Source organism: Phyllobates terribilis, unplaced genomic scaffold (assembly GCF_046119375.1).
Source record: "Phyllobates terribilis strain yellow unplaced genomic scaffold, ASM4611937v1 Scaffold_2__4_contigs__length_985480577, whole genome shotgun sequence".
Taxonomy (NCBI): domain Eukaryota; kingdom Metazoa; phylum Chordata; class Amphibia; order Anura; family Dendrobatidae; genus Phyllobates; species Phyllobates terribilis.
In genome coordinates, this window is record NW_027362762.1 from 516,691,834 (window position 1) to 516,717,937 (window position 26,104).

Consider the following 26,104-nt stretch of genomic DNA (forward strand, 5'->3'; position numbering starts at 1 on the left):
AAGCCACTCATAAGCATCAAGAATAAAAAGGCTAGACTGGACTTTGCTAAAAAAAACATCTAAAAAAGCCAGCACAGTTCTGGAAGAACATTCTTTGGACAGATGAAACCAAGATCAACCTCTACCAGAATGATGGAAAGAGAAAAGTATGGCGAAGGCGTGGTACAGCTCATGATCCAAAGCATACCACATCATCTGTAAAACACGGCGGAGGCAGTGTGATGGCTTGGGCATGCATGGCTGCCAGTGGCACTGGGTCACTAGTGTTTATTGATGATGTGACACAGGACAGAAGCAGCCGAATGAATTCTGATGTATTTAGAGCCATACTGTGTGCGCAGATCCAGCCAAATGCAGCCAAACTGATTGGTCGTCGTTTCATACTACAGATGGACAATGACCCAAAACATAAAGCCAAAGCAACCCAGGAGTTTATTAAAGCAAAGAAGTGGAATATTCTTGAATGGCCAAGTCAGTCACTTGATCTCAACCCAATTGAGCATGCATTTCACTTGTTAAAGACTAAACTTCAGACAGAAAGGCCCACAAACAAACAGCAACTGAAAACCACCGCAGTGAAGGCCTGGCAGAGCATCAAAAAGGAGGAAACAGCGTCTGGTGATGTCCATGAGTTCCAGACTTCAGGCAGTCATTGCCAACAAAGGGTTTTCAACCAAGTACTAGAAATGAACATTTTATTTACAATTATTTAATCTGTCCAATTACTTTTGGTCCCGTTAAAAACAGTGGCACATGTTAAGGAGCTGAAACTCCTAAACCCTTCATCCAATTTTAATGTGGATACCCTCAAATGAAAGCTGAAAGTCTGAACTTCAACTGCATCTGAATTGTTTTGTTTAAAATTCATTGTGGTAATGTCTAGAACCAAAATTAGAAAAATGTTGTCGCTGTCCAAATATATATGGACCTAACTGTATACATTTACTTACAATAGCAGCATTGCTGCTTGTGTGCAGTGTATATATGAATCAAGATAACCTCTTTAGATCATTCAGGATGGAAGTCGAGAGCTGTATAATTCCCACAGTTGTTTACCCCAGTGCTCTGCATCTTTGTACCCCTCAGAATTCTTTTTCCATATTTCAGGGACCTGATCTTCTCCGTGGTAAGCACCTGCAATAGCTCCAGCCATGGTTGCAATAGTATCAGTGTCTCCACCTAGTGAGATGCAGAATATGACAGTCCTTTCTAAGCTGTTCATCTCTTTGGGAAGATCTTCCACTGGGTCCATACAGCGCAGGAATGAATAGATCGCAGTGGGTACGGATTCTAAAGCAGCAATACCATGACCTTGGGAACATATAAATCGAGAATTAAACATACTGCATACATGGTTGAGATGTTTCTCCATTTCTTACCATTACCTAATATTTATACATTGTCATTTGCAATCAAGCACGCTTTCCGCATGGTTTTCTATAATAAAATTTCTCCTGGTACGATCTTTGTAGTGCTGAATGACATCCAGAAGATAACTGCACCGACTACACTATTCCTCTCACTGCCCACAAGAGCATAATTGCATCATATTTTTTACATTACCACTGTTATGGAGATTTGTGATAACTGTATTTGAGGGATCATCTTGCTGTCACTTACATTCACACTTAAAGGGGTTTTCCATGAACAAAAGTTGATTTTCAAATCAATAGAGTAATAATAAGTTCCACAAATGGATGTGATTAAATAAAATGTTCCTGTGCTGAGATAATCTTATAAATGTGCCCCTGCTGTGTACTGTGCAATGGCTGTGTCTGACCGTGCAGGGACATGGTCTGATCATACCACAGCTCCTGGACAGAAAAAAAGTATACAGACATTACAGCAGAGGATCGCAACTGATTGATTCTTTGAAGCAAATCATCATTTAAAAACAAGCAGGGAAATGTTTTACCCCACAAAAAGAATCAGCTGCGATGCACAGTACATAGCAGGAGCACATTTATAAGATTAAATAAAATGTTCCTGTGCTGAGATAAACATATCCAATTGTGGAAATTATTACTCCAACTTTTGTTCGTGCGAAAACCCTATTAAAATATACTTTAAACCAAGGAAGCACAACTTTATTTTTTGATCCAAAAGGCCACACAGTTACATGCAGAGATCACACTACATATTTTACAGAGGGGGTAAAAATACTTTTCTTAGCAATTTTGAACAATATTTTTAGCCGGGAGGTAATTTGCGTTATTTTATAATTATAGTACATACATATAAGTAATGCTAAGACATAATAACAGTGCTTCCAAGCATGAATAGAGTTGAAGGGAATCTGTAAAAAAAAAAAAGTTTTTGCTAGCTTATCTGCGAGCAGCATAATGTAGGGGAAGAGACCCCGATTCCAGAGATGCATCACTTACAATCAAACTGCTGCCCTAGTAAAGTATCACAAGTTTTCTCAGCTGTAGATGTAGCACAGCTCAGAAAGCGGACTATGCCCGAACCACTGGTTAGCAGCTTTCTATGTACAGTGAATAGTGACAGTAATCTGCTAATCAGTGCTGGAGGCGGGGTTTGTCCAGGAGACACGGACAACTAGTTCAGAAGTGAGAATCTCCTACTGATAAAATACTGATTGTATTGGAACAGCACACAGCCTAATAAAGGATGCATCGCTGAAATCAGGTTCTCTGTCCTTACCTCAGGATGCCCTCAGATCACATAGAAAAAACCTGCTGACACATTCCCTTTAAAGTGGTTGTCCACTACTAGAACAACCCCTTCTTGACCTAAAGGTTTGGACTCGATAAAATAAAAAAAGCTTATACTCTCCTCCCGTGCCGATGCCGTTCCAGAGTTGTCGGCACTCGCTGTCCTGGGGCTCTCGTCTGGTTGTTGTGACACATGAGACCGGTGCCCAATCAGCGCTGTTGTCATTGTCCCCGCCTTCGTATGAATTGAACATGAAGAGGAAGTCTGGGCTGCAGCTGATCTAGGACTTCCTCTTCATGTTTAATTCGTAGAAAGGCGGGGACAATGACAACAGCGCTGATTGGGCGACGTATGTCGCAAAACCGTATGTGAGCCCCGAGACCCAACACCATTGGAACAGTGTTTTATTTTAAATCGGGGCCAAACATTTAGAACAAGAAGGGGTTGTCCGAGTAGTGGACAACCCTTTTAAGCGGGTTGTCCAGTCAAATTAAGTTCCTGTGGATAAGTATTAACTTGCTGATTGGTGGGTATCAGAGTTTTTCCTGTTGTCTAAAAACACTTCTGCTGTAAGCATGAACAACTGGTTATGAGCTACAGAAAGGCGGTTGTGTGGTAATCATGTGCCTCTTTGTGCAAGTAGGTAAAACAATGTTAAAAAGCTACTGGAAAATCACACTGCAGACAGCTGAAGTTTACAGTAAGATTCTGTTTCTACTTTTAAGAGTAGAGGATTGCAGAATTAGGAAAATATGGTTTCATTAAAAATAACTGATGCCAGCCTTCTGAGCCACAGCCTGTGCCATGAGCAGATCCCACACTGCAGTAAACCGTAGCTTGTATTCTACTGATACTTGGTAGGGAATCTCTGTTCTCTGTCATCGCCACTGTGTTATTGTCAAAATGAGGAAAATATGGCAACAATGCTGAATATTATCACGTTTCACAATGACACATTGTATAGTAAGGATGCATGACATTGCGCCACTATACTTCTATGGGCCCGTCCTGTCCCTCTATGTAACAGTCATATGACAGGGTGATATACCATATTCATGAAGTGACGCCAACAACCAGTACATTCATCCTCCTCACCCATCACTACATCCCTCTACCCCTACCCCCCAAAAAAACCCTCTCACCAAGTTCTTTCACCACATCACTGCGAGACACATTTTCTTTATCTAAAAACTCCTTAATCTTCTTAAGTCTGTTACAGTAAGGAAACTCTCCCAGTTCCAACCTAAGGTGAGAATAGAATTCATTGTAGAACATTAAGAAACAATTCATGTAGGCACACAAGCATTACAAAAACCTTATTTTAGATAAAGATATAAAAAGAGATTCTCTGAGAACTCGATAAAATGGCATCGGTGATGTAATTCAAACCCCAGCCTGTCCTGTCCTGTGTCAGGAAGGGCTGCAGATTGAAGACATATAGCTCCCAATTGTTTTTTTACATTGTACATCTTCCTCTGCTGCACCTACACAGGCTAGTATTGACATGGAAACTCCTGGTCTGAATTGATTTATTTTCCTTCTACTCCTTACGCTTGGGAGAGTATATTCATACGGTCATCAGCATAAATGAGTACACCCCCTTTGAAAAGTAAGATTTTAAATCAATCTCTTACTGAACAAGAACAATTTCCAAAATGTTGACAGAGTTTCATAAAACATTTTAAACCCATAACATGAATGTAAGGTTAAGGCTATGTGCCCACGATGCAGAAATGCTCCGGATTTTTCCTGAGCGTTTCTGCATCTCCCTGGCAGAAAAAAACGCATGCGGATTGTGCATGCGGATTGTACATGCGTTTTTCCTGCCAGGGACAAGCGGATGTGAAGCGTTCTTCACATGCATTTCCGCATGCGGGATGTCAAGTGCTTTCCAAGCGATTTTAGCATCACTTGGAAAGTGACCCGTCACTTACATCATGGCAGGTCCTTTTAGTCCACCGTGAGCTGCCGGCAAGGCAGGACGGATCGGATAAAGACACCGGGGGCCATCAGAAGGCAAGTATAATGTTTGTTTTTTTTACAGTTTCTATGGTACCTGGGTCTGGGGGAGAGTCTCCTCTTCTCCAGACCCGGGTACCATCCGCACATTGAACCGCATGATATCTGCATGTGCATATGTAGTGATGTGGATGTCATGCAAGTCAATGGCAACGAAAACGCCGCAATTCCGCAAAATAATTGGTAGTGCTGCGAATTTTTCCGCAGTGGAAATTTCCGCAGTATGTGCACAGCACATGCGGATTATCATTGGGGAACATGGAAGACCATTTTTTAAGCATATCTGCAGCGGAATTGCCGCTGCGGAAACACTTAAAAAACACATAATGGGCACACAGCCTAATAATATAACTTCCATTGCAAAATCTTCAGTTTAATGAGTTGATGCAAAAATGAATACGCCCAACATCAAAAACTACTACATCTAGTAATTAGTAATAGAACTGATTCACTGCATCCAGTACACGCTTTCCTAACGAAAGCAGAGGAGAGGGAAAGCGTGCGGTGGATGTTGGGTTGTGACGTGCGGTGAAACCCCACCCACAGCCCATCACTCACCGTGGAGCGCGTCACTGGGTCACACCTGGCTGCAGCCAGAACTTGACGTGATGACGACAGCGGATGTCAGAGCTGACTGCAGCCATTGGTCACGTGATGCCTGTTGAGTGGTCAGCAATAGCGCTGCTCACAGGCAATAAAGACCAAGCAAGGTATTTACAAAAAGACTTGTTTCTACAATTTAAAATTGATGGAGGCATTGTTAATATTAGCAGACAACCTCTAACTTACTCCATAGCATCACTTCGAGACTTCTCATCTGCTTCAACTTCTTGCATGTTGCTCAGAAGATGTTCCAAAAAACACTCCCGACTCAGATTCCCCTGAAGAGCGTAGTGTATAGCAAGGGCCAGAAGAATGGCCCCATTGTAGCCCAGTGAGGAGGCGTGCGTCAGTTCGCCACTGATTTTAGCATACTATGTAAAGAAAACAAAATGTTTTAGTGGTAGGACTTAAAAGTAGCAAGAAAATGCTAATTCTAAAGCAGAGATTTGAAGTCAAATGAGCAGCATCCTTGAACAAATACAACTAAATAGTGCGTTACTACTTCTGATATGACAACTACTGGATGATTATCCCCTTAAAGTCTACATATCCATCATGAGCACGACACTTGGCTTCATGATAGGTATGTCATGCTGATCACAATGAAACAGAAGCTGTACCATTCAATCAGCTGCAGGAGACTGACTGCTGTAATGCTAGGACTGACGTTCTCACTGATTCTAGCACTTAATCCCTTCATGTGACGATATCAATAGGGACAGTGGCACATGAGTTTGAGAAAGGTCGAGAGTTCCTTTTGTCAGTCCAATGAAACCCACAATGTGAGTGTAGTGTGCCGATGGGTTGCTATATATGGGGAATCAGCCATACACTTCACCAATCACATCCTGCCGGAGCTGGGGACTAATATGTATTGCAGTGTTTTGCAGGTTTTTGTTTTTTGCTTTAAAAAGGTAACAGCTGTAAAATGAAAACCTACGTAAAATTGGTATAGTCATTATCGTATTGACTTGCAGGATTAACTTAACCTGTTAATTAAACTGAAAAATAAAGAAGTTTAATTCTAGATTTATTTATTTTTTTTAAATTGCAGGTATATAATATAAAGTGGTGAAAAGTCAAGTGTACCAAAAACCGCTACCACTGAAAAGTCAGGGAAAAAAAAAATCCCACACAACAGCTCCTTTGATGGTAAATTGTAAAACATCGCTTTCTTTATAATAAAAAAAAAAAAAAAAAAAGGCATTTGTTTTTGTCACCATATTTAACCCCTTTATGACGTGCCGTAACAGTACGACACGTCAGATCCCCCTGCTCAGCGATGGAGCCCGCACCTTTCCAGGCACATGACAGCTGATCTATACAGCTGACATGTGCCTGCAACAGCCGTGGGTGGAATCACGATCCACCCGCAGCTGTTAACCTGTTAAATCCCGATGTCAATCTCTGACAGTGGCATTTAACTCGCACTTTCCAGAAACGCGTCGTTAGCCCCGCCCATCGGCAACCCCATCACATGATCGCGAGTAGCCCTTGGGTTGGCATGACAATCCAGGGTCTGCAGGAGACCCCTGCGGTTGTCATTGGCAGATTGCTATGAGCACCGCCCAGCGGTCGGTGCTCCTAGCAAGTGAGCATTTCTACTACACACAGGCGATTTGATGTGTAGCACAGGCAATCAGACAAGTGCAGCTTCTAGTCTCCCATGGAGACTATTGGAGCATGCAAAAAGTTATAAAAAAAACAAAAACAAAAAAAACACATATTTGGTATCACCGAGTTCAGAATCGCCCGATCTATCAATATAAAAAAGAATTAATCTGAACAGTAAATGGCGTAATGAGAAAAAAAAAATCAAAATGCCAGAATTAAGTTTTTGTGGTTGCCGCAACATTGCAATAAAATGCAATAACGGGCAATCAAAACATTGAATCTACCCCAAAATGGTATCAATAAAAACGGCAGCTCGGCACGCAAAAAATAAGCCCTCACCTGGCCCCAGATCCCAAAAAAATGGAGACGCTACAGGTCTTGGAAAATTACGCTTTTTTTTTCCCCCTCTCTCTCTCCAAACTTTGGATTTTTTTTTCACCACTTAAAAAAAAGAACCTATACATGTTTGGTATCTACGAACTCGTAATGGCCTGGGAAATTGTAATTGAAGGTCAGTTTTAGCATTTAGTGAACATGGTAAAAAAAAAAAAAAAAAAAAAACACGCACACACTGTGGAATTGCACTTTTTTTTTGCAATTCACCGCATTTGGGAATTTTTTTTCCCCTTTTTCCAGTACATGATATGGTAAAACCAGTGGTGTTCTTCAAAACTACAACTTGTCCCGCAAAAAATAGGCCCTCACATGGCCATATTGACCAAAAAATAAAAAAAGTTATGGCTCTGGGAAGAAGGGGAGCAAAAAATGAAAATGCAAAAACTGCCTTGTAATTAAGGGGTTAAGCAGTGTGAAAGAAAAGAATCCATCTTGTTTGTCTGTGGTATCCATTTTGTTCTATGTATCCTATGTAAGGGTGATCAGGTAACACTGATGGACAGGAAGGTTTCACATTTCTATTGACTCCCAATAAGGTTACTATTGGTTCATAGGTCAGAGGGAACTTCTCCTTTGTCTTTGACACTAAAAAAGGAGCCACATGTGTTAATATAAAGCAGAAGTCTTATCTAGTACACCATACTGCTGTATTGATTTCCTCGAGATCTCGAAAACATATTTTAATATTTGGAGTTCAGAAGGAATAGAATAGAGTATTTCGCTCACAACATTATATATCGTATAAAAGTCCTAAATAAAAAACAAATCTAATATTGGCATATTCCTACTGATTGATCAATGAATAAAGTTATCGTGAAGGGGTAATATGACAAACTTATGTCATATGTCGTGTCCTTGCATTTGATATGGGCTTGCAAGCCAAGCCCGCATCTTTCTCTGGATATAACGGCTCATTTAATCAACCTTCATGTGCCTCTAACAGCTGCGGGTGGAGTGGAGCCCGCGGCTGTTAACCTGTTAAATCCTGATCTCCGACAGAGGCATTTAACCCGCACGGGCTTGCATCGTTCCACAGTACCATCGGCGCACCAGTGACATGATTGCAGGCACCGATGGGTTGATGAAACAGCCAGGAGTCTGCTGATAACCCCCCCACGCCTGTCATTACGATGCTCCTGTGAACGCCGGCCTGTGGCTGGCTGTCATAGGAGATCGTGATTTTCTCTATAGATAGCAGTGCTGATGTACTGTTGTGTATAGCACAAGCGATCAAACGATCGCAATCTCAAGTCCCCTAAGGTGACTATTGAATAAGGGGGGAGGGTGGGGTGAGGGTGAATAGGGGGGAAAAAAAAAAAAAACAATTTTGTATTGCTGCGCTTGGCCTTTTACAATCTATCAAAATATAAAATAAATTAATCTGATCGGTAAACAGCATAACAGAAAAAAAAATCAAAACGCCATAATTCATTTTTTTGGGCTGCCGCAAGATTGCAATAAAGGGCGATGAAAACATTTAGTCTAACCCAAAATATTATCAGTAAAATAATCAGCTCAGGATGCAAAAAATAAGCCATGATACAGCCCCATATCCCAAAAAAGTTATAGGTCTCAGAAAACGTCGACAAAAGCATAAAAAAAAAAAAAAATTCTTACAAATTTCTCAATTTGTTTTTCATTACTTTAAAAAACAAACCAAAAAAAAACCTACACTATACATGTTTGTTATCTTTGTACTCGTAGTGACCTGGAGAATCATATTACTAGGTCAGTTTTACCATATAGTGAACATGGTAAATAAGAAACCCAAAAAACAATTGTGAAATTGCAGTTTGTTTTGCAATTTCAACACAGTTGGAATTTTTTTCCCTTTTTCTAGTACACTATATGGTAGAATGAATGGTGTCATTCAAAAGTACAACTCGTCCCGCAAAAATACAAGCCCTCATACGTCCATACTGACAGAAAAATAAGAAGTTATGGCTCTTGGAAGAAGTGGAGGGAAAAATGCTTTCTTCCTTTAACCTCTTAAGGGTTAACCCATTTTCCCATTTTGGGTCTTTAAGATAATGTTAGTTTACAAATATTAAATTACCGAATTAAGATCATAAGATCCACTTTTTTTTCTCCAAAATTTGGGAGGAAAATGGGGGGCGAGTCTTATGTCCGAATGTAGCTTACCGGGGAGTTGCGGTGGAGCAGGATCGTAGCAGTGCGATACTGCAAGCCCGGTATTGGTAGTTAGGCAGAGCTTTCCCGGCGGCCATTTTCCTGAAGCCATGGACCGCATGCACAGACTGGGATCTCGGCCCAGCCAAGATCTCAACCACGCTCGGCTCGGGTGGCCATTTCCCTGTAGACCACGGTTTCAGGAAGATATCCGCCGGAAAAGAAATGCACTCCGCTCTGCCTCACCGCTGACACCGACCCCAACAGCATCTCACCGTTTCGGCCATCGCTGGGAACCTGAGGGAGGGACCCTGCTTCCTGTGAGCCTGCTACACCACCACCGCAACCTCCCTCTGCTGGGGCACCCCTTTCTCTCACCCAGGGCCTGCAGCATAGCTCCACTTCTGTGCCACAGCCAGCTTCCTGAGGGACCATGCCTCCCGTGACCTCCACTGCACTGGCGCCGCCCCTAGGTAAGATACCTATTCGGACTGTAAGACCCCCATATTATAAAAAAAATATATTTTCCCTATTTTACACCCTAAAATTTGTGGTGTGTTCTATAGTCCAAAAAATACGGTATCCATCCATACATCTTAAAAAGTCATAGTAGTTTTTTTTTAGGAAACAAAGCAAGAAAAGAAAATCAAGACACTATAGTATTAAACCGGTAGTAACCTTTATAATATCCTGAATATTTGGAAAAGCCAGTGGAATCCCGACCACTCTCATGGCGGCTCCATTCCCAAAGGAACCTCTCCCATTGAACTGTTCCTTAGCTGGAGTGAAGACATTATGGTACTCCCCACTTTGAAGTTTTTCAAACACATGTACCACTCCCATGCCATAGCCACGATCGGGATCATTGAAGTACTCAGTGGTGAATCTGAAAAAACAGGGAATGCAAAATGTAAAAAGGGCTTACCCCCTTCAGGACAATGACAATTATTGTTTTATCATTCCTCGCCTTCAAAGCTATAATTTGTTATTTTTACATAGAAATCTTTTTAATGGCACCATTACATTTACCATATACAGTAGCCTGTTAAAAAAAAAAAAAAAAAAATCTGTGGGGGTTTAATGGGGTTGTCCTTTTCTTAAATGCATGCATTTGGGGTCATAATTTATTTTTTTAAGTTGAGCCTAATTAAAAAATGTTGTCCTGTTTGCCCTCTATAGCCTAAGTTACACAATGTCTATTGCTGGCTGCAGAATGAGTTAACAGAGAATACATTAGTGAGCTCCTTCTGATGGGAGGGATAGTAATTCTTAGGCTATGTCACACTATCAGTATTTGTAAGTCAAAACCAGGGGTGGTAACGTATTTCTATACTTTTCCTCTGATTGTTCCACTCCTGATTTTGGCTTACAAATACTGATCAAATACTGTGACCGTAGCCTTAAAGCTGCATTCAGACATCTATGTTACACAGTCTGTGCCCGGACTGGCCATGGGTCTCCTGACTTGAACTCGACAGCCTTATAGAAATATATGGAGGCTGTAAAGTTCACGTCAGCAGACCTGTGGCCAGTCCGAACGCAGAGCATGTTACACAGACGTGTGAATGAGACAATCTGTCTTTTTCTAAGCTTCCCTCAGCTGATCTGTGAACACAGATCACAACAAAGTTGAATGTGCAGTGATACAAATGCCGCAAAATGTTTAATGAATCCTAATTGCAAAAGTTATTTTTAACCCTGAATACATACATTTAAGAAGGGGGGGGGGGGGGGATTGTCCCCATAGGTTGACAACCCCTTTATAAAAGGGGGATAAAATGCAATTTCCAATTTTTATCCAGGTTCTTTTTTTTTTTTTACAGCATTAATGGTGCTGTAAAAGGGAGAGTATGAGAGTTTGCTCTGCAAGCCAGTATAATTGTAGAAATATCAAGCTGATCCAGTAAGGCGTTTCCGCCTGAATTCTAGTATAAAACACTTTAAAAGGGATTATTCACTACTCTGCATTCCCTTGTCAATCACCACAGTTTGGCAATATAAAATAATAACACCTAAACTCATCTACAATGCAGGCATCATTCCATCAATATAGGTACCTGCTATCCCAGGGTTAAGTGTGACATTTTTATGTCATGCGCAGGGCTGTGGAGTCGGTGTCGGAATAAAATGGACCAACTCCGACTCCTAAAATATATAATAAATTGGGTTCAGTAGTTCAATTCAGCTTGTCGGAATATTTTTTCATAAGAATTTGGGAAAGTTATGAAATGTCCTATAAATGTCTGTCCTATTCCTGATCTAAGGGTCTAGACTTTTAGCTGAGATGAATCTGTACTACAGTCAATAGATCACTTAAACATGAGCCATGTATGAGGGAGTCGGAGTAGTGGAGTCGGAGTTGGTCAAGCGAGTCTAGAAGCCAATCAGCGGCTGCTTCCCTCTTGATTCCTTTGGACAAAACATACACCCAAAAGTAGTAAGAGCATGCTGCTCCAGATGTCAGATCCATCTGAAGCAAGGGGGAAGCAGCCGCTGATTGGCTGCTAGGATCGCATGACAAAATAATGTCACGCAAACCCTGTGACAGCAGGTGCTGACATCGCTGGAATGGCGACTAAACTTTAGGGGAGTATGCACCTAATCATTATGTTTCTTGTGGCTCTTAATGAATTAGATGCATCATACTAGAGCAAGCCCATTCATCAAGACTGATAAGCGCAACACCAGTGTTAATGAATCAGCTCACTCAATTTCAATAATTTTTTTGCTGAGGCTTTACAAAACTTTTGCAAAACTAAAAACACACTAGAAACACAGCAAACCTGGCTTTTTCATTTTTCAAAGCATTAACAATGTGAAATATGAGTAACATACAGTTAGGTCCATATATATTTGGACAGAGACAACATTTTTCTAATTTTGGTTCTAGACATTACCACAATGAATTTTAAACAAAACAATTCAGATGCAGTTGAAGTTCAGACTTTCAGCTTTCATTTGAGGGTATCCACATTAAAATTGGATGAAGGGTTTAGGAGTTTCAGCTCCTTAACATGTGCCACCCTGTTTTTAAAGGGACCAAAAGTAATTGGACAGATTAAATAATTGTAAATAAAATGTTCATTTCTAGTACTTGGTTGAAAACCCTTTGTTGGCAATGACTGCCTGAAGTCTTGAACTCATGGACATCACCAGACGCTGTGTTTCCTCCTTTTTGATGCTCTGCCAGGCCTTCACTGCGGTGGTTTTCAGTTGCTGTTTGTTTGTGGGCCTTTCTGTCTGAAGTTTAGTCTTTAACAAGTGAAATGCATGCTCAATTGGGTTGAGATCAGGTGACTGACTTGGCCATTCAAGAATATTCCACTTCTTTGCTTTAATAAACTCCTGGGTTGCTTTGGCTTTATGTTTTGGGTCATTGTCCATCTGTAGTATGAAACGACGACCAATCAGCTTCGCTGCATTTGGCTGGATCTGAGCACACAGTATGGCTCTGAATACATCAGAATTCATTTGGCTGCTTCTGTCCTGTGTCACATCATCAATAAACACTAGTGACCCAGTGCCACTGGCAGCCATGCATGCCCAAGCCATCACACTGCCTCCACCATGTTTTACAGATGATGTGGTATGCTTTGGATCATGAGCTGTACCACGCCTTCGCCATACTTTTCTCTTTCCATTATTCTGGTTTCATCTGTCCAAAGAATGTTCTTCCAGAACTGTGCTGGCTTTTTTAGATGTTTTTTTTAGCAAAGTCCAGTCTAGCCTTTTTATTCATGATGCTTATGAGTGGCTTGCACCGTGCAGTGAACCCTCTGTATTTACTTTCATGCAGTCTTCTCTTTATGGTAGATTTGGATATTGATACGCCTACCTCCTGGAGAGTGTTGTTCACTTGGTTGGCTGTTGTGAAGGGGTTTCTCTTCACCATGGAGATTATTCTGCGATCATCCACCACTGTTGTCTTCCGTGGGCGCCCAGGTCTTTTTGCATTGATGAGTTCACCAGTGCTTTCTTTCTTTCTCAGGATGTACCAAACTGTAGATTTTGCCACTCCTAATATTGTAGCAATTTCTCGGATGGGTTTTTTTCTGTTTTAGCAGCTTAAGGATGGCTTGTTTCACCTGCATGGAGAGCTCCTTTGACTGCATGTTTACATCACAGCAAAACCTTCCAAATGCAAACACCACACCTCAAATCAACTCCAGGCCTTTTATCTGCTTAATTGAGAATGACATAATGAAGGGATTGCCCACACCTGTCCATGAAATAGCCTTGGAGTCAATTGTCCAATTACTTTTGGTCCCTTTAAAGCCAGGGTGGCACATGTTAAGGAGCTGAAACTCCTAAACCCTTCATCCAATTTTAATGTGGATACCCTCAAATGAAAGCTGAAAGTCTGAACTTCAACTGCATCTGAATTGTTTTGTTTAAAATTCATTGTGGTAATGTCTAGAACCAAAATTAGAAAAATGTTGTCTTTGTCCAAATATACATGGACCTAACTACTAGCTCGGACTGCTGTAGGTGAAATGATGCCCGTTAGGTTTAAAGTGGGGAGTTTTAAGTGTTTACAGTTTTTTGTATACAGTACAGACCAAAAGTTTGGACACACCTTCTCATTTAAAGATATTTCTGTATTTTCATGACTATGAAAATTGTACATTCACAATGAAGGCATCAAAACTATGAATTAACACATGTGGAATTATATACTTAACAAAAAAGTGTGAAACAACTGAAAATATATGTCTTATATTCTAGGTTCTTCAAAGTAGCCACCTTTTGCTTTGATGACTGCTTTGCACACTCTTGGCATTCTCTTGATGAGCTTCAAGAGGTAGTCACCGGAAATGGTTTTCACTTCACAGGTGTGCCCTGTCAGGTATAATAAGTGGGATTTCTAGCCTTATAAATGGGGTTGGGACCATCAGTTGTGTTGTGCAGAAGTCTGGTGGATACACAGCTGATAGTCCTACTGAATAGACTGTCAGCTGCTTTTTTCTTGCCATAATACAAATTCTAAGTAAAGAAAAACGAGTGGCCATCATTGCTTTAAGAAATGAAGGTCAGTCAGTCCGAAAAATTGGGAAAACTTTGAAAGTGTCCCCAAGTGCAGTTGCAAAAACCATCAAGCGCTACAAAGAAACTGGCTCACATGAGGACCGCCCCAGGAAAGGAAGACCAAGAGTCACCTCTGCTTCTGAGGATAAGTTTATCCGAGTCACCAGCCTCAGAAATCGCAGGTTAACAGCAGCTCAGATTAGAGACCAGGTCAATGCCACACAGAGTTCTAGCAGCAGACACATCTCTTCAACAACTGTTAAGAGGAGACTTTGTGCAGCAGGCCTTCATGGTAAAATAGCTGCTAGGAAACCACTGCTAAGGAGAGGGCAACAAGCAGAAGAGACTTGTTTGGGCTAAAGAACACAAGGAATGGACATTAGACCAGTGGAAATCTGTGCTTTGGTCTGATGGGTCCAAATTTGAGATCTTTGGATCCAACCACCGTGTCTTTGTGCGACGCAGAAAAGGTGAACGGATGGACTCTACATGTCTGGTTCCCACCGTGAAGCATGGAGGAGGAGGTGTGATGGTGTGGGGGTGCTTTGCTGGTGACACTGTTGGGGATTTATTCAAAATTGAAGGCATACTGAACCAGCATGGCTACCACAGCATCTTGCAGCGGCATGCTATTCCATCCGGTTTGCATTTAGTTGGACCATCATTTATTTTTTAACAGGACAATGACCCCAAACACACCTCCAGGATGTGTAAGGGCTATTTGACCAAGAAGGAGAGTGATGGGGTGCTACGCCAGATGACCTGGCCTCCACAGTCACCAGACCTGAATCCAATCGAGATGGTTTGGGGTGAGCTGGACCGCAGAGTGAAGGCAAAAGGGCCAACAAGTGCTAAGCATCTCTGGGAACTCCTTCAAGATTGTTGGAAGACCATTTCCGGTGACTACCTCTTGAAGCTCATCAAGAGAATGCCAAGAGTGTGCAAAGCAGTCATCAAAGCAAAAGGTGGCTACTTTGAAGAACCTAGAATATAAGACATATTTTCAGTTGTTTCACACTTTTTTGTTAAGTATATAATTCCACATGTGTTAATTCATAGCTTTGATGCCTTCAGTGTGAATGTACAATTTTCAAAGTCATGAAATTACAGCAAAATCTTTAAATGAGAAGGCGTGTCCAAACTTTTGGTCTGTCCAGTACATGTCCATCTATACAAGCACACCACATATTTTTTGCCACCCATGGGACTGTAACATGCAATGGCTTGATTGCAGGTTCAATACACTGCAATGTTTCTCTGATAGGGCTTCATAGGAGTACAACGACAGCAGACACAGAGGTCTTCATACGACAACTCATCATCACTCTGTGATCATGTTGTGGCGGGGGGGGGTGACAAAGGGAGTTGAGACCTCTTGCTAACCAATTAAATGCAGAGGTCACAATTGACTGCATCATCTCATCAAATTAAACTAAAGTGATCAGAGCCATCTCCGATTTCTGCAGTTACATGCGGGTGTCGTTAGAAGTTATTTAATCAGGGCATACTTATAGGGACCACAAAGGGGTCAATTACCTGCCTGCCTCCCTCCAGTCCTCCTCATTTTACTGCCTACAACAGTAACTAAAAATATAGGTTGTCAGAATGAATATTTATCTCCTTAGAGCAGCGGTCCCCAACCTTTTTTACCTTGAGAGCCACATTTCTCTCAGAGATAATTTCGAGTCATTTGTGCAAAGAAATCATTCATAGAGGCCATATTGCAACCAATGATGGATAACTAGTCATTGAAGTGTTCACTGGTTGTTAGATGGTCATTCCAGGCTATTGTGGGTCACAGGGCGACTGTATTTACTACATTCAGATGGCCAATGTAAAACTTGGGCTAGTCACGTCCGCAAATTGAAAATTTAACTGGTTCTGTGTGCAGCTTCCTGTGCTTGCCCACATATAGAGGACGAATGCAAAACTATCTGCCATTTACAGAACATGCACTAGTCTGGCCTGTAAATCTGACTAAACTACAGGATGCTGTGATAATTTACACAGCACCTAGGCTAACATTTGACAGTACACAGACAGAAAATAAGTATGTTTGAATGTAGTTTTAAAAGGGGTTGTCCACTAATAGGACAACCCCTTCTGATTCTCCATGTTTGGCTCCGATAAAATAAAAACACATACTGAATTCCTGTGCCAGCGCTGTCCAGCACTTGCGTTTATGGGGCCGCTTGTTACGTCACGTGAGCCTGGTGCCCAATCAGCGCTGGCGTTACTGTCACTACCTTCGGACATATATGTAATCAAGAGGAAGAGAGTGCTGCGGCTGACCGCTCACTTCATCTCAATTACATACATGTCTGAAGGCAAGGACAGTGATGCCAGCACTGATTGGGCACCAGGCTCACGTTATAACAACCGCATAAGAGCCCCATGAACGCGAGTGACGACACCGCTACGGGAGGACAGTATAGGTTTTTTTTTTTTGTTTGTTTTTTTTTAAATGGGCAAAACATGGGGAATGAGAAGGTGTTGACCTAGTAGTGGACAACTCCTTTAAGGCTGAATTAAGAAATCTTTATGTGGCGGCCCTGCGGGTCCAGTTGCCACGGAGGTACTGCATCTCAGCCAGAGGTGTAGTACCCCACTCTCAGGTAAGGAGGGAGCACTACCCGGGACCAAACACTCACATCCAACACTACACCACTCCTGAGGGAAGGTCCAGATAGCTCCTAAGGGAGAGCACAGACCGGGTCCCTGTCTGGAGGGTGGAACTAAGAGGAGGTGGATGGAGGAAGTAGTTTAGGGGAGCACTGAAGGACGAGCATAAAAAGAAGGTTAGAAATATCTAGAAGTGTCCATTTTTCCTGGTTCCAGTCCTTGGAGCAGGAGTTCCAGTTCCAGAGGAGTTGAGTGGAGTTCAGTGGAGAGTTCTGTCAGAGGACCGTGAGGAGTAAGGTCCTGACGGCAAAGGGGCCCAGTCAAAGGGGCCCAGGAGCAGAGTGAGGAGAGAACACCAGAGAAGTGAGAGGGGCTCCAGAGATAGAAGGGATCCTAGGGGCACGGCGAGTGCGGGATACCACCCGAGCGCCCGAGTTCCCGCTGATCGTGGAGGGATCAGGCCGCAGTAGGGGAACGGCCCCAGACTAGTGGAGGACTACAAGACTCAGCTAGCAAACCGGAGGTTACAGTATCTTCACGTGCCGTAGCCAAAAGCCACACACAAAATCGCTGAAAAGGTGGCCACATAGGACAAAAGGGGACAGACAGGACGTCGCCCAACAAGGCCTGGGGCCACTGGCTCGGGACACTGTGAGGTGCAGGGCAGGAGAAAGAGAGCCAGTGCAGAGAGAGACAACCTGGGAAGGTACATAAGAAAGGGGTCCCGTTCAAGTGCACCTAAGTTATCTGAGAGTTGGCAGGATCACTTCCCCGGAGGACACAGGACGATGTGGGCGGTTATAATCCGGCAACTGTAACCTGGAGCATCTTGATAACTGTGAGTAAATAATTAAAGACTGCACCCCGCTGTGTCCTTCACATAATTTCTGCGTCACTTGCCGTGCACTACACCAACACCACCTACCTCATCAAGCCCTATATACTGCCCTGGGGCCTAGCTCTACCCGTGGAAAGCTGAAACATCATTGCTGTGTCACCAACAGCCTCAGAGGATCTGAACAGCAGCGACGGCGGCCAACTATAGCCGCATACCACGGGTGGCGTCACGAACTTTATCCCCAAAACTTTATTTCCCCAATTCCCTTTTCATCGATTGACCGCCCCGGGCCACAGACCGGGTCACTGCTGCCATGACTACCCCCAAATAGAACCGACCGGCCCGGCTATAGAGTACCTCACGGGGCGCATCATATATATCACAGTCCCAGCATGGACTGCTTTCTGGACTGACCACTGGACTCCTGACCTGAACTCAGCCTCATAAGTATATACACAAGATTGTAAAATTCAAATTAGAAGACTCCATCAGTCTTCTAGTCGCGGTCTTAAACAATGAAATAAGGATGTATGAATGAGACCTTAGCCAGAAATTCAGACATCCACATTTCACGGTCCGAGCACAGACTGCAATGCAGAGTTTGCATGGGTCTCCTGACTAGAGATGAGCGGTGTTCGACTAGAACTGTTCGCCAATCTCAAATTTGAGCTGTTTTGGGCGGTGTTCGAGTCGTTCGATGAACGGCAAAAAATTCGGCTGTTCGAGGTTATGTTCGATAACTGTTCGTGCACCAAAAGCGTGTCCTGCATGTCTGGCGCTATTTAGAGCACCAATCATGCAGGGATCGGTACCCGACAATTTATAACAGAAAGAATAGAGCATCACACATAGATTAGATAGATAGAAACATGTCAGTCACATATATAAGAAGTACAGTGATAGTGTTGATTACTGTACTTGTCATTTAGTGTTAAAATAAAGGATTTATTAAAAAAAAAGAATTGGCGTGAGGTTCCCCGTAATTTTAGTCTCTAGCGGAGGTTAAGCAGACGGCTGGGGCAGATGTTTGAAGCCTGGGAAGGGGGTAATACCCTCGGAGCTTCCCAGGCTACTAATATCAGCCCCCAGCTGAATACCTAGCCTTTACTAGCTATTAAAATGGGGGACCCCCAAAAAAATGACGTGGGGTCCCCCCTATTTTAACCCCTTTACCCCCGAGGGTGGTTTGCACGTTAATGACCGGGCCAATTTTTACAATTCTGACCACTGTCAATTTATGAGGTAATTACTCTGGAACGCTTCAACGGATCCCCCTAATTCTGATACTGTTTTTTTGTGACATATTGTACTTCATGATAGTGGTAAAATTTCTTCGATATCACTTGCATTTATTTGTGAAAAAAACGGAAATTTGGCGAAAATTTTGAAAATTTTGCAATTTTCAAAATTTGAATTTTTATGCCCTTAAATCAGAGAGATCACACAAAAAAGTTATTTATTAACATTTCCCACATGTTTACTTTACATCAGCACAATTTTGGAACCAAAATTTTTTTTTTGCTAGGAAGCTATAAGGGTTAAAAGTTGATCAGCAATTTCTCATTTTTCCAACAAAATTTACAAAACCATTTTTTTAATGACCACACCACATTTGAAGTAACTTTGAGGGGTCTTTATGACAGAAAATACCCAAAAGTGACACCATTCTAAAAACTGCACCCCTCAAGGTGCTCAAAACCACATTCAAGAAGTTTATTAACCCTTCAGGTGCTTCACAGGAATTTTTGGAATGTGGAAGAAAAAAAATGAACATTTAACTTTTTTCACAAAAATGTTATTTTAGACCCAATTTTTTTTATTTTCGCAGGGGTAACAGGAAAAAATGGACCCCAAAATTTGTTGTGCAATTTCCCCTGGGCACGCAGATACCCCATATGTGGGGAAAAAAAACACTGTTTGGGCGCACAGCAGGGCTCGGTAGGGAAGGAGCACCATTTGACTTTTTGATTGTAAAATTTGCTTGAATAATTAGAGGACGCCATGTTGTGTTTGGAGAGCCCCTGATATGCGTAAACAGTGGAAACCCCCGACAAGTGACCCCATTTTGGAAACTAGACCCCCGTGGGAACTTATCTAGATGGGTGGTGAGCATTTTGAACCCCCAGGTGCTTCACAAATTTATCCGTAAAAATGAAAAAGTATTTTTTTTTTTTACCTTTTTCATTTTTACGAATCAATTTGTGAAGCACCTGGGGGTTCCAAGTGCTCACTATGCATCTAGATAGGTGCCTTGGGGGGTCTAGTTTCCAAAATGGGGTCACTTGTGGGGGAGATCCAATGTTTAGACACACAGGGGCTCTCCAAAAGCAACATGGTGTCCGCTAACAAATTGAATGGAAAATCCGCTCAAATTGTTAGCGGACACCATGTTGCGTTTGGAGAGCCCCTGTGTGCCTAAACATTGGAGCTCCCCCACAAGTGACCCCATTTTGGAAACTAGACCCCTCAATGATTTTATCAAGGGGTATAGTGAACATTTTAAACCCAGAGGTACGACACAGAATTTGATAACATTAGGTCATCATATTGAATAAGTTGTCATTAGTCTTGAGCTCAAGTACTCGCTACTTGAGTTTGCATCGGGTACTTGGGTATGCACCATGTACTGCGTGTGCTCGAGTGACATGCTCGAGTCCCTGCCCTGCATGTTTCACGGTTATTAGACACCCAAAAAAAAACATGCGGGGATCGCTCGTGCATGGCAGGCAATCCCCGCAAAGTATTTTTGGCCTCGAAGAATATGGGGCGGAGACTCGAGCATGTCACTCAAATACCCACGATACTCAATGCATACCAGAGCACCCGATGCAAACTCAAGTAGCGAGCACTTGCGCTCAACACTAGTCGCCATATCGCCATCTTTTTTTCTTACTTTTGAAAAAAATCCCAACCCCATGACAACTCTAACCCCAACCCCAGCCCAACCCTAACCCGAGAGGTTTTTTTACGCAGCTCCTCGTACGGTATAAGTGATTAGACGACTTTATTCTTCGGGTCGGTGCGATTACAGTGATACCAGAATCATATGGGGTTTTTATGATTGACAGCTGTCACACACTAAAAGATGCCTTTTTTTTGTAAAATCTAGTTTTTGCATCACCTTATTTTGAGAGCTATAATTTTTCCAGATTTTGGCAGACACTCATGTGATGGCTTCTTTTTTACGGGATGAGTTGACGTGGTTATTGGTGCCATTTTCAGGCACGTGACATTTTTTGATCGCTTTTTATTCTGATTTTTGGGAGGCAGAATAAACAAAAACCAACAATTCAGGAACTGTTTTTTTTTTATTCTGTTACGCGTGTGGTAAAATTGATAAGGCAGCTTTATTCTTTGGGTCAGTACGTTTACAGCGGTACCACATTTATATCGTTTTTCTATGTTTTGGCGCTTTTACACAATAAAAGCTATTTTATAGAAAAAAATATTTTTTAGCATCGCTGTATTCTGAGAGCTATAACTTTTTTATTTTTCGGCTGATGGAGCTGTATGCCGGCTTGTTTTTTGTGGGACGAGATGACGTTTTCAGCGGTAGTATTTTTATTTGTATTCGTCTTTTTGATCGCGTGTTATTCCAATTTTTGTTTGGCGGTATGGTGATAAAGCATTGTTTTTTGCTTCGTGTTTTTTTTTTGTTTTTGTTTGTTTTTTTACCGTGTTCACTGAAGGGGTTAACTAGTGGGACAGTTTTATAGGTCAGGTCGTTCCGGACGCAGCGATACCAAATATGTGTACTTTTATTGTTTTTTTTGTTGTTTTTTTTTCTTCATAATATTTATTGATGGGTACATTATATTTTTATTTTTGGTGGATTATTTTTTTTTAAATATTTTTACAATTTTTTTTTTGTTCACTTTCTGACAGTTTTTTAACTTGTTTACTTTGTCCCACTATGGGACTTTTACTTTTTTTTCTCTGATCGCCTGCATGGCACAGGAATGAAGCACCATCCCTGTGCCGTGCAGGCTGTCAGCGCTGGACAGGGAGAAGATAATTTGGAAATGCACTGCGCATGTCCAAAAAAATCTTCCTGCTGTCTGGTGACCCGGATGTTGTCATGACGACATCAGGTCGTCATGGCAACATCCTGGAAGCCGCGGCAGACAGCGCTGGAGGATGGAAGAGGAGGTGAGTATACCGATCACCTCCCCTTAGCCACCGCAATGCTGCGATCGACTTCGATCGCAGCATTGCAGGGGTTAATGTGCCGGGAGCGGTGCGGGACAGCTCCCTGCACATAGCACCGGGTGTCAGCTGTGACAATCAGCTGACACCCGGCGGCGATCGCGCCCGCACAGCCTGTGTGCGGGAGCGATCGCGATGACGTACTAATATGGCACAGGCTTTTAAAGCCCAGTGCACAAACGCGTATTAGTACGTCATAGGTTGTAAAGGGGTTAATAGCTAGCAAAGGCTAGGCAGACAGCTGGGGGCTGATATTAATAGCCCAGGAAGGGTGCCATGAATATTGGCCCCCTCCCAGGCTAGAAACACCAGCCGTCAGTCGCCCCAGAAATGGCGCATCCTAGCAATTCTGGCACTTAGCCTCGCTCTTCCCACTGCCCTGTAGCGGTGGCAGTGGGGTAATAGGGCTGGAGTTGATGTCAGATTATAATGCCAGCTGACATCAAGCCCAGGTTAGTAATGGAGAGGAGTCTATAAGACACCCCCATTACTAACCCCATAGTCAAAGTTAAAAAAAAAAAAAAAAAACACCCAGAGTAAAGTCCTTTATTTAAAATAAAGACAATTCTTTATTGTTCTAAATTAAACCATACTTACCATCACGCCCATTCCAGCTGAAGCCAACGATCTCCCGCAATAAAAGTAAAATAATAAAGCAACATCATCCTTACCTTTCCATGGTTCCCACGACAGCTTCAGCTCTGCTACATTCACATGACAGGCTGGATCACAGCAGAACGCTGCCATCCAGCTTGCCATGCGGCAGACACTGAGAAGCGCAGGCATGCTTGCGCTCCTCAGTGTCTCGCTGTGACGGCATAAAGATGAGCCGAGGTCATGTCCAATGAACTCGGCTCACCTCATGCACGTCACGGACAGCGTGGGAAAATTCTCAGCGCTTCAGCTGCCATCCAGCCTGTCATCTCAATGCCATCCCAGCGTGGGAGAATTCTCCTGCTGAAGCACTGAGAATTTTTCCACGCTGTCAGTGACGTGCATGAGGTGAGCCGAGTTCATTGGACATGACCTCGGCTCATCTTTATGCCGTCACAGTGAGACACTGAGGAGCGCAAGCATGCCTGCGCTTCTCAGTGTCTGCCGCATGGCAAGCTGGATGGCAGCGTTCTGCTGCGATCCAGCCTGTCATGTGAATGTAGTCGAGCTGAAGCTGACGTAGGAACCATGGAAAGGTAAGGATGATGTTGCTTTATTATTTTACTTTTATTGCAGGAGATCGTTGGCTTCAGCTGGAATGGGCGTGATGGTAAGTATGGTTTAATTTAGAACAATAAAGAATTGTGTGTTTATTTCAATTAAAGGACTTTATTCTGGGTGTTTGTGGGGTTTTTTTAACTTTGACTATGGGGTTAGTAATGGGGGTGTCTTATAGACGCCCCTCCATTACTAACCTGGGCTTGATGTCAGCTGGCATTATAAGCTGACATCAACCCCAGCCCTATTACCCCACTGCCACCGCTACAGGGCAGTGGGAAGAGCGAGACTAAGTGCCAGAATTGGCGCATCCTATGGATGCGCCATTTCTGGGGCGGCTGACGGCTGGTGTTTCTAGCCTGGGAGGGGGCCAATATTCATGGCACCCTTCCTGGGCTATTAATATCAGCCCCCAGCTGTCAGCCTAGCCTTAGCTAGCTATTAAAATAGGGGGGACCGCACGTCATTTTTTTGGGGGTCCCCCATTTTAATAGCTAGTAAAGGCTAGGTATTCAGCTGGGGGCTGATATTATTAGCCTGGGAAACTCCGTGGGTATTACCCCCTTCCCAGGCTTCAAACATCTGCCCCAGCCGTCTGCTTAACCTCCGCTAGAGACTAAAATTACGGGGAACCCCACGCCAATTTTTTTTTTTAATAAATCCTTTATTTTAACACTAAATGACAAGTACAGTAATCAACACTATCACTGTACTTCTTATATATGTGACGGACATGTTTCTATCTATCTAATCTATGTGTGATGCTCTATTCTTTCTGTTATAAATTGTCGGGTACAGATGCTGAATTGCCGGCCGGCTTTTTTAAAGAGACGGTGCATGAAAACACTGTTATTTTTTTTAATAAATCCTTTAACACTAAATGACAAGTACAGTAAGCAACACTGTCACTGTACTTCTTATATATGTGACTGACATGTTTCTATCTAATCTATGTGTGATGCTCTATTCCTTCTTGTCTAAATTGTCGGGTACCGGTGTATGCCGCTGCTGAATTGCCAGCCGGCTTTTTTAAAGAGAGTCTTCTGAGCAGTTTGTCAGCTTTTGGACACCTTTGAAGGTGTTTTCTATGTGTTTCTATGTGTTTTTGTTTGCCTGCCATTGGTTTTAACGGCGTTCGACGAACAGTTCCACGAACATCCCGGTGTTCGACGAACCGAACCCGAACACTAAGGGGGTGGCTCAACACTACTCCTGACCTGAATACGCTGCCTCCTAACTTTGAAAATTAAAAAAAAAACAGGGACACATACTATGCCGCAGTAATTTTTATTTCATGCTACACTAGCCAGTAAACTCACCCTCAACCTCCTGTATAAAAGCGCCCACATAGAAATATTGCTAGAAGTGAAGTCAATGTTCCTACACAGTTTGGTACTACTTTTATGGCCCCTACAGTGCCTCTCATACAATATGATGCCCACATGGTCCCCCACAGTGTATCATCCCAAAATGTACACACACTTGTGCTCCCCGTCTCCCTCTTCAGTCTGTCTATTCAGAGACCGAGTGTCCAGCCAAGACCTGTAGGTCGTGAGAATGTCACATGACCAAAAGGGTCCTGGCAGGATTATCAGTCTCTGAACCGATCGAACAGTGGAGGAGGGATCTCATGGTTCCCTGCACCATCGTTATATTCAGCAGTATCTGTATCCTGAGGAGTTAGATTTAACTCAAATCGAGACATACACCAGACTACCCTTGACAGAGAGAACGTTCCCCCAGGGCAGTACAGCTGGATGTGGGTTAGTTAGGATGTATGGGGCATACATGAGGCTGTCGAGTTTGGGTCATTAGACCTTTAGCCAGTCTGTGCTTCGCAATCCGTACTCGGAAGTCTGAATTCAGCCTCAGACTGATACTGCACTACATCAAATACACCACTGCACCTAATGGCCATATAATAAAAAGATACAATTTCTCCCGCAGAAGTGACTCACAGATAGTAGCATCCCTGTCATATCACTAATTTTAGTTTTGACATTGTTAAAGAGGTTGTCCACTTTTAGTACGGGCAGCTCAGCATGTTTCAGTGGTCACATGTGCTGCTTACCTGAATTAAAGGGAGACAGGCATAAATCCCTCAAAATACTGATACTATGTGCCAGCACTGTTACAGATACAATTCTCTCTCTGAAGTGATGACCGAGTAGGGGGGGGAATTGGATGGCATCCACTGCTTTTCTAGCGAGTGCTAGTAACAGGTGCATGTAGGCAGTGAGATTACTTGCCGGCAGCATTACATTTTATGGCCAGGACAAGCTTCTTGCTGCTGAGGATTCGGTTCAGTGTCTGCACGGCTGTTACTACCACTCATTTGAAAACCAATGGAGAGAACACTTGCAAATTATGCTCCGTGCTGTCCGCTCACTGGTGCGTCTGTGTCCCCTCACCTCATAATTAAATGACAGAAGATCTAAACAAAACGTAATTTTTTATTTTATTGTTCCTCATCTCCATTGCGGAGACATTAGCTTGTAAGGTTTACATGCCAATTTCCACTATACAAGAGGGCATTCGCTTTTTCACATGCATGACGTTGCCCAATCAAAGGGTGCAGAAGTGAAATCTGTGCAACCTGGTTACACACAGTCTTACCAGATCACACAGAAAAAGCCGGTTCTGACCTTCTCAGAGGGGAATTTCTTTTTTTCCCCTGTATGATGCTTCCTGCTTATTATTGGGCAATGCCATGCAAGAGAAAAAGTAAACGCCCGGGAGGAGAATCTCTGTTAACGTGCCCTT

General features: G+C 42.8%; 1 protein-coding gene across 2 annotated transcripts in view; it reads right to left on the bottom strand.

The window, feature by feature from the left end:
- Nucleotides 1-856: 856 nt before the first annotated feature.
- ADPRS (ADP-ribosylserine hydrolase) overlaps nt 857-26,104 on the bottom strand; it is a 35,757-nt gene continuing 10,509 nt past the window's right edge. For both annotated transcript variants that reach the window (XM_073665936.1, XM_073665937.1), the window contains exons 3-6: nt 10,117-10,324; nt 5,485-5,669; nt 3,819-3,919; nt 857-1,311 (exon numbers count right to left, since the gene is read on the bottom strand). In XM_073665936.1, coding sequence (XP_073522037.1) covers nt 1,013-1,311; nt 3,819-3,919; nt 5,485-5,669; nt 10,117-10,324 — 793 coding nt within the window. In that variant the 3' untranslated portion in view covers nt 857-1,012. The remainder of the gene's footprint in view (nt 1,312-3,818; nt 3,920-5,484; nt 5,670-10,116; nt 10,325-26,104) is intronic.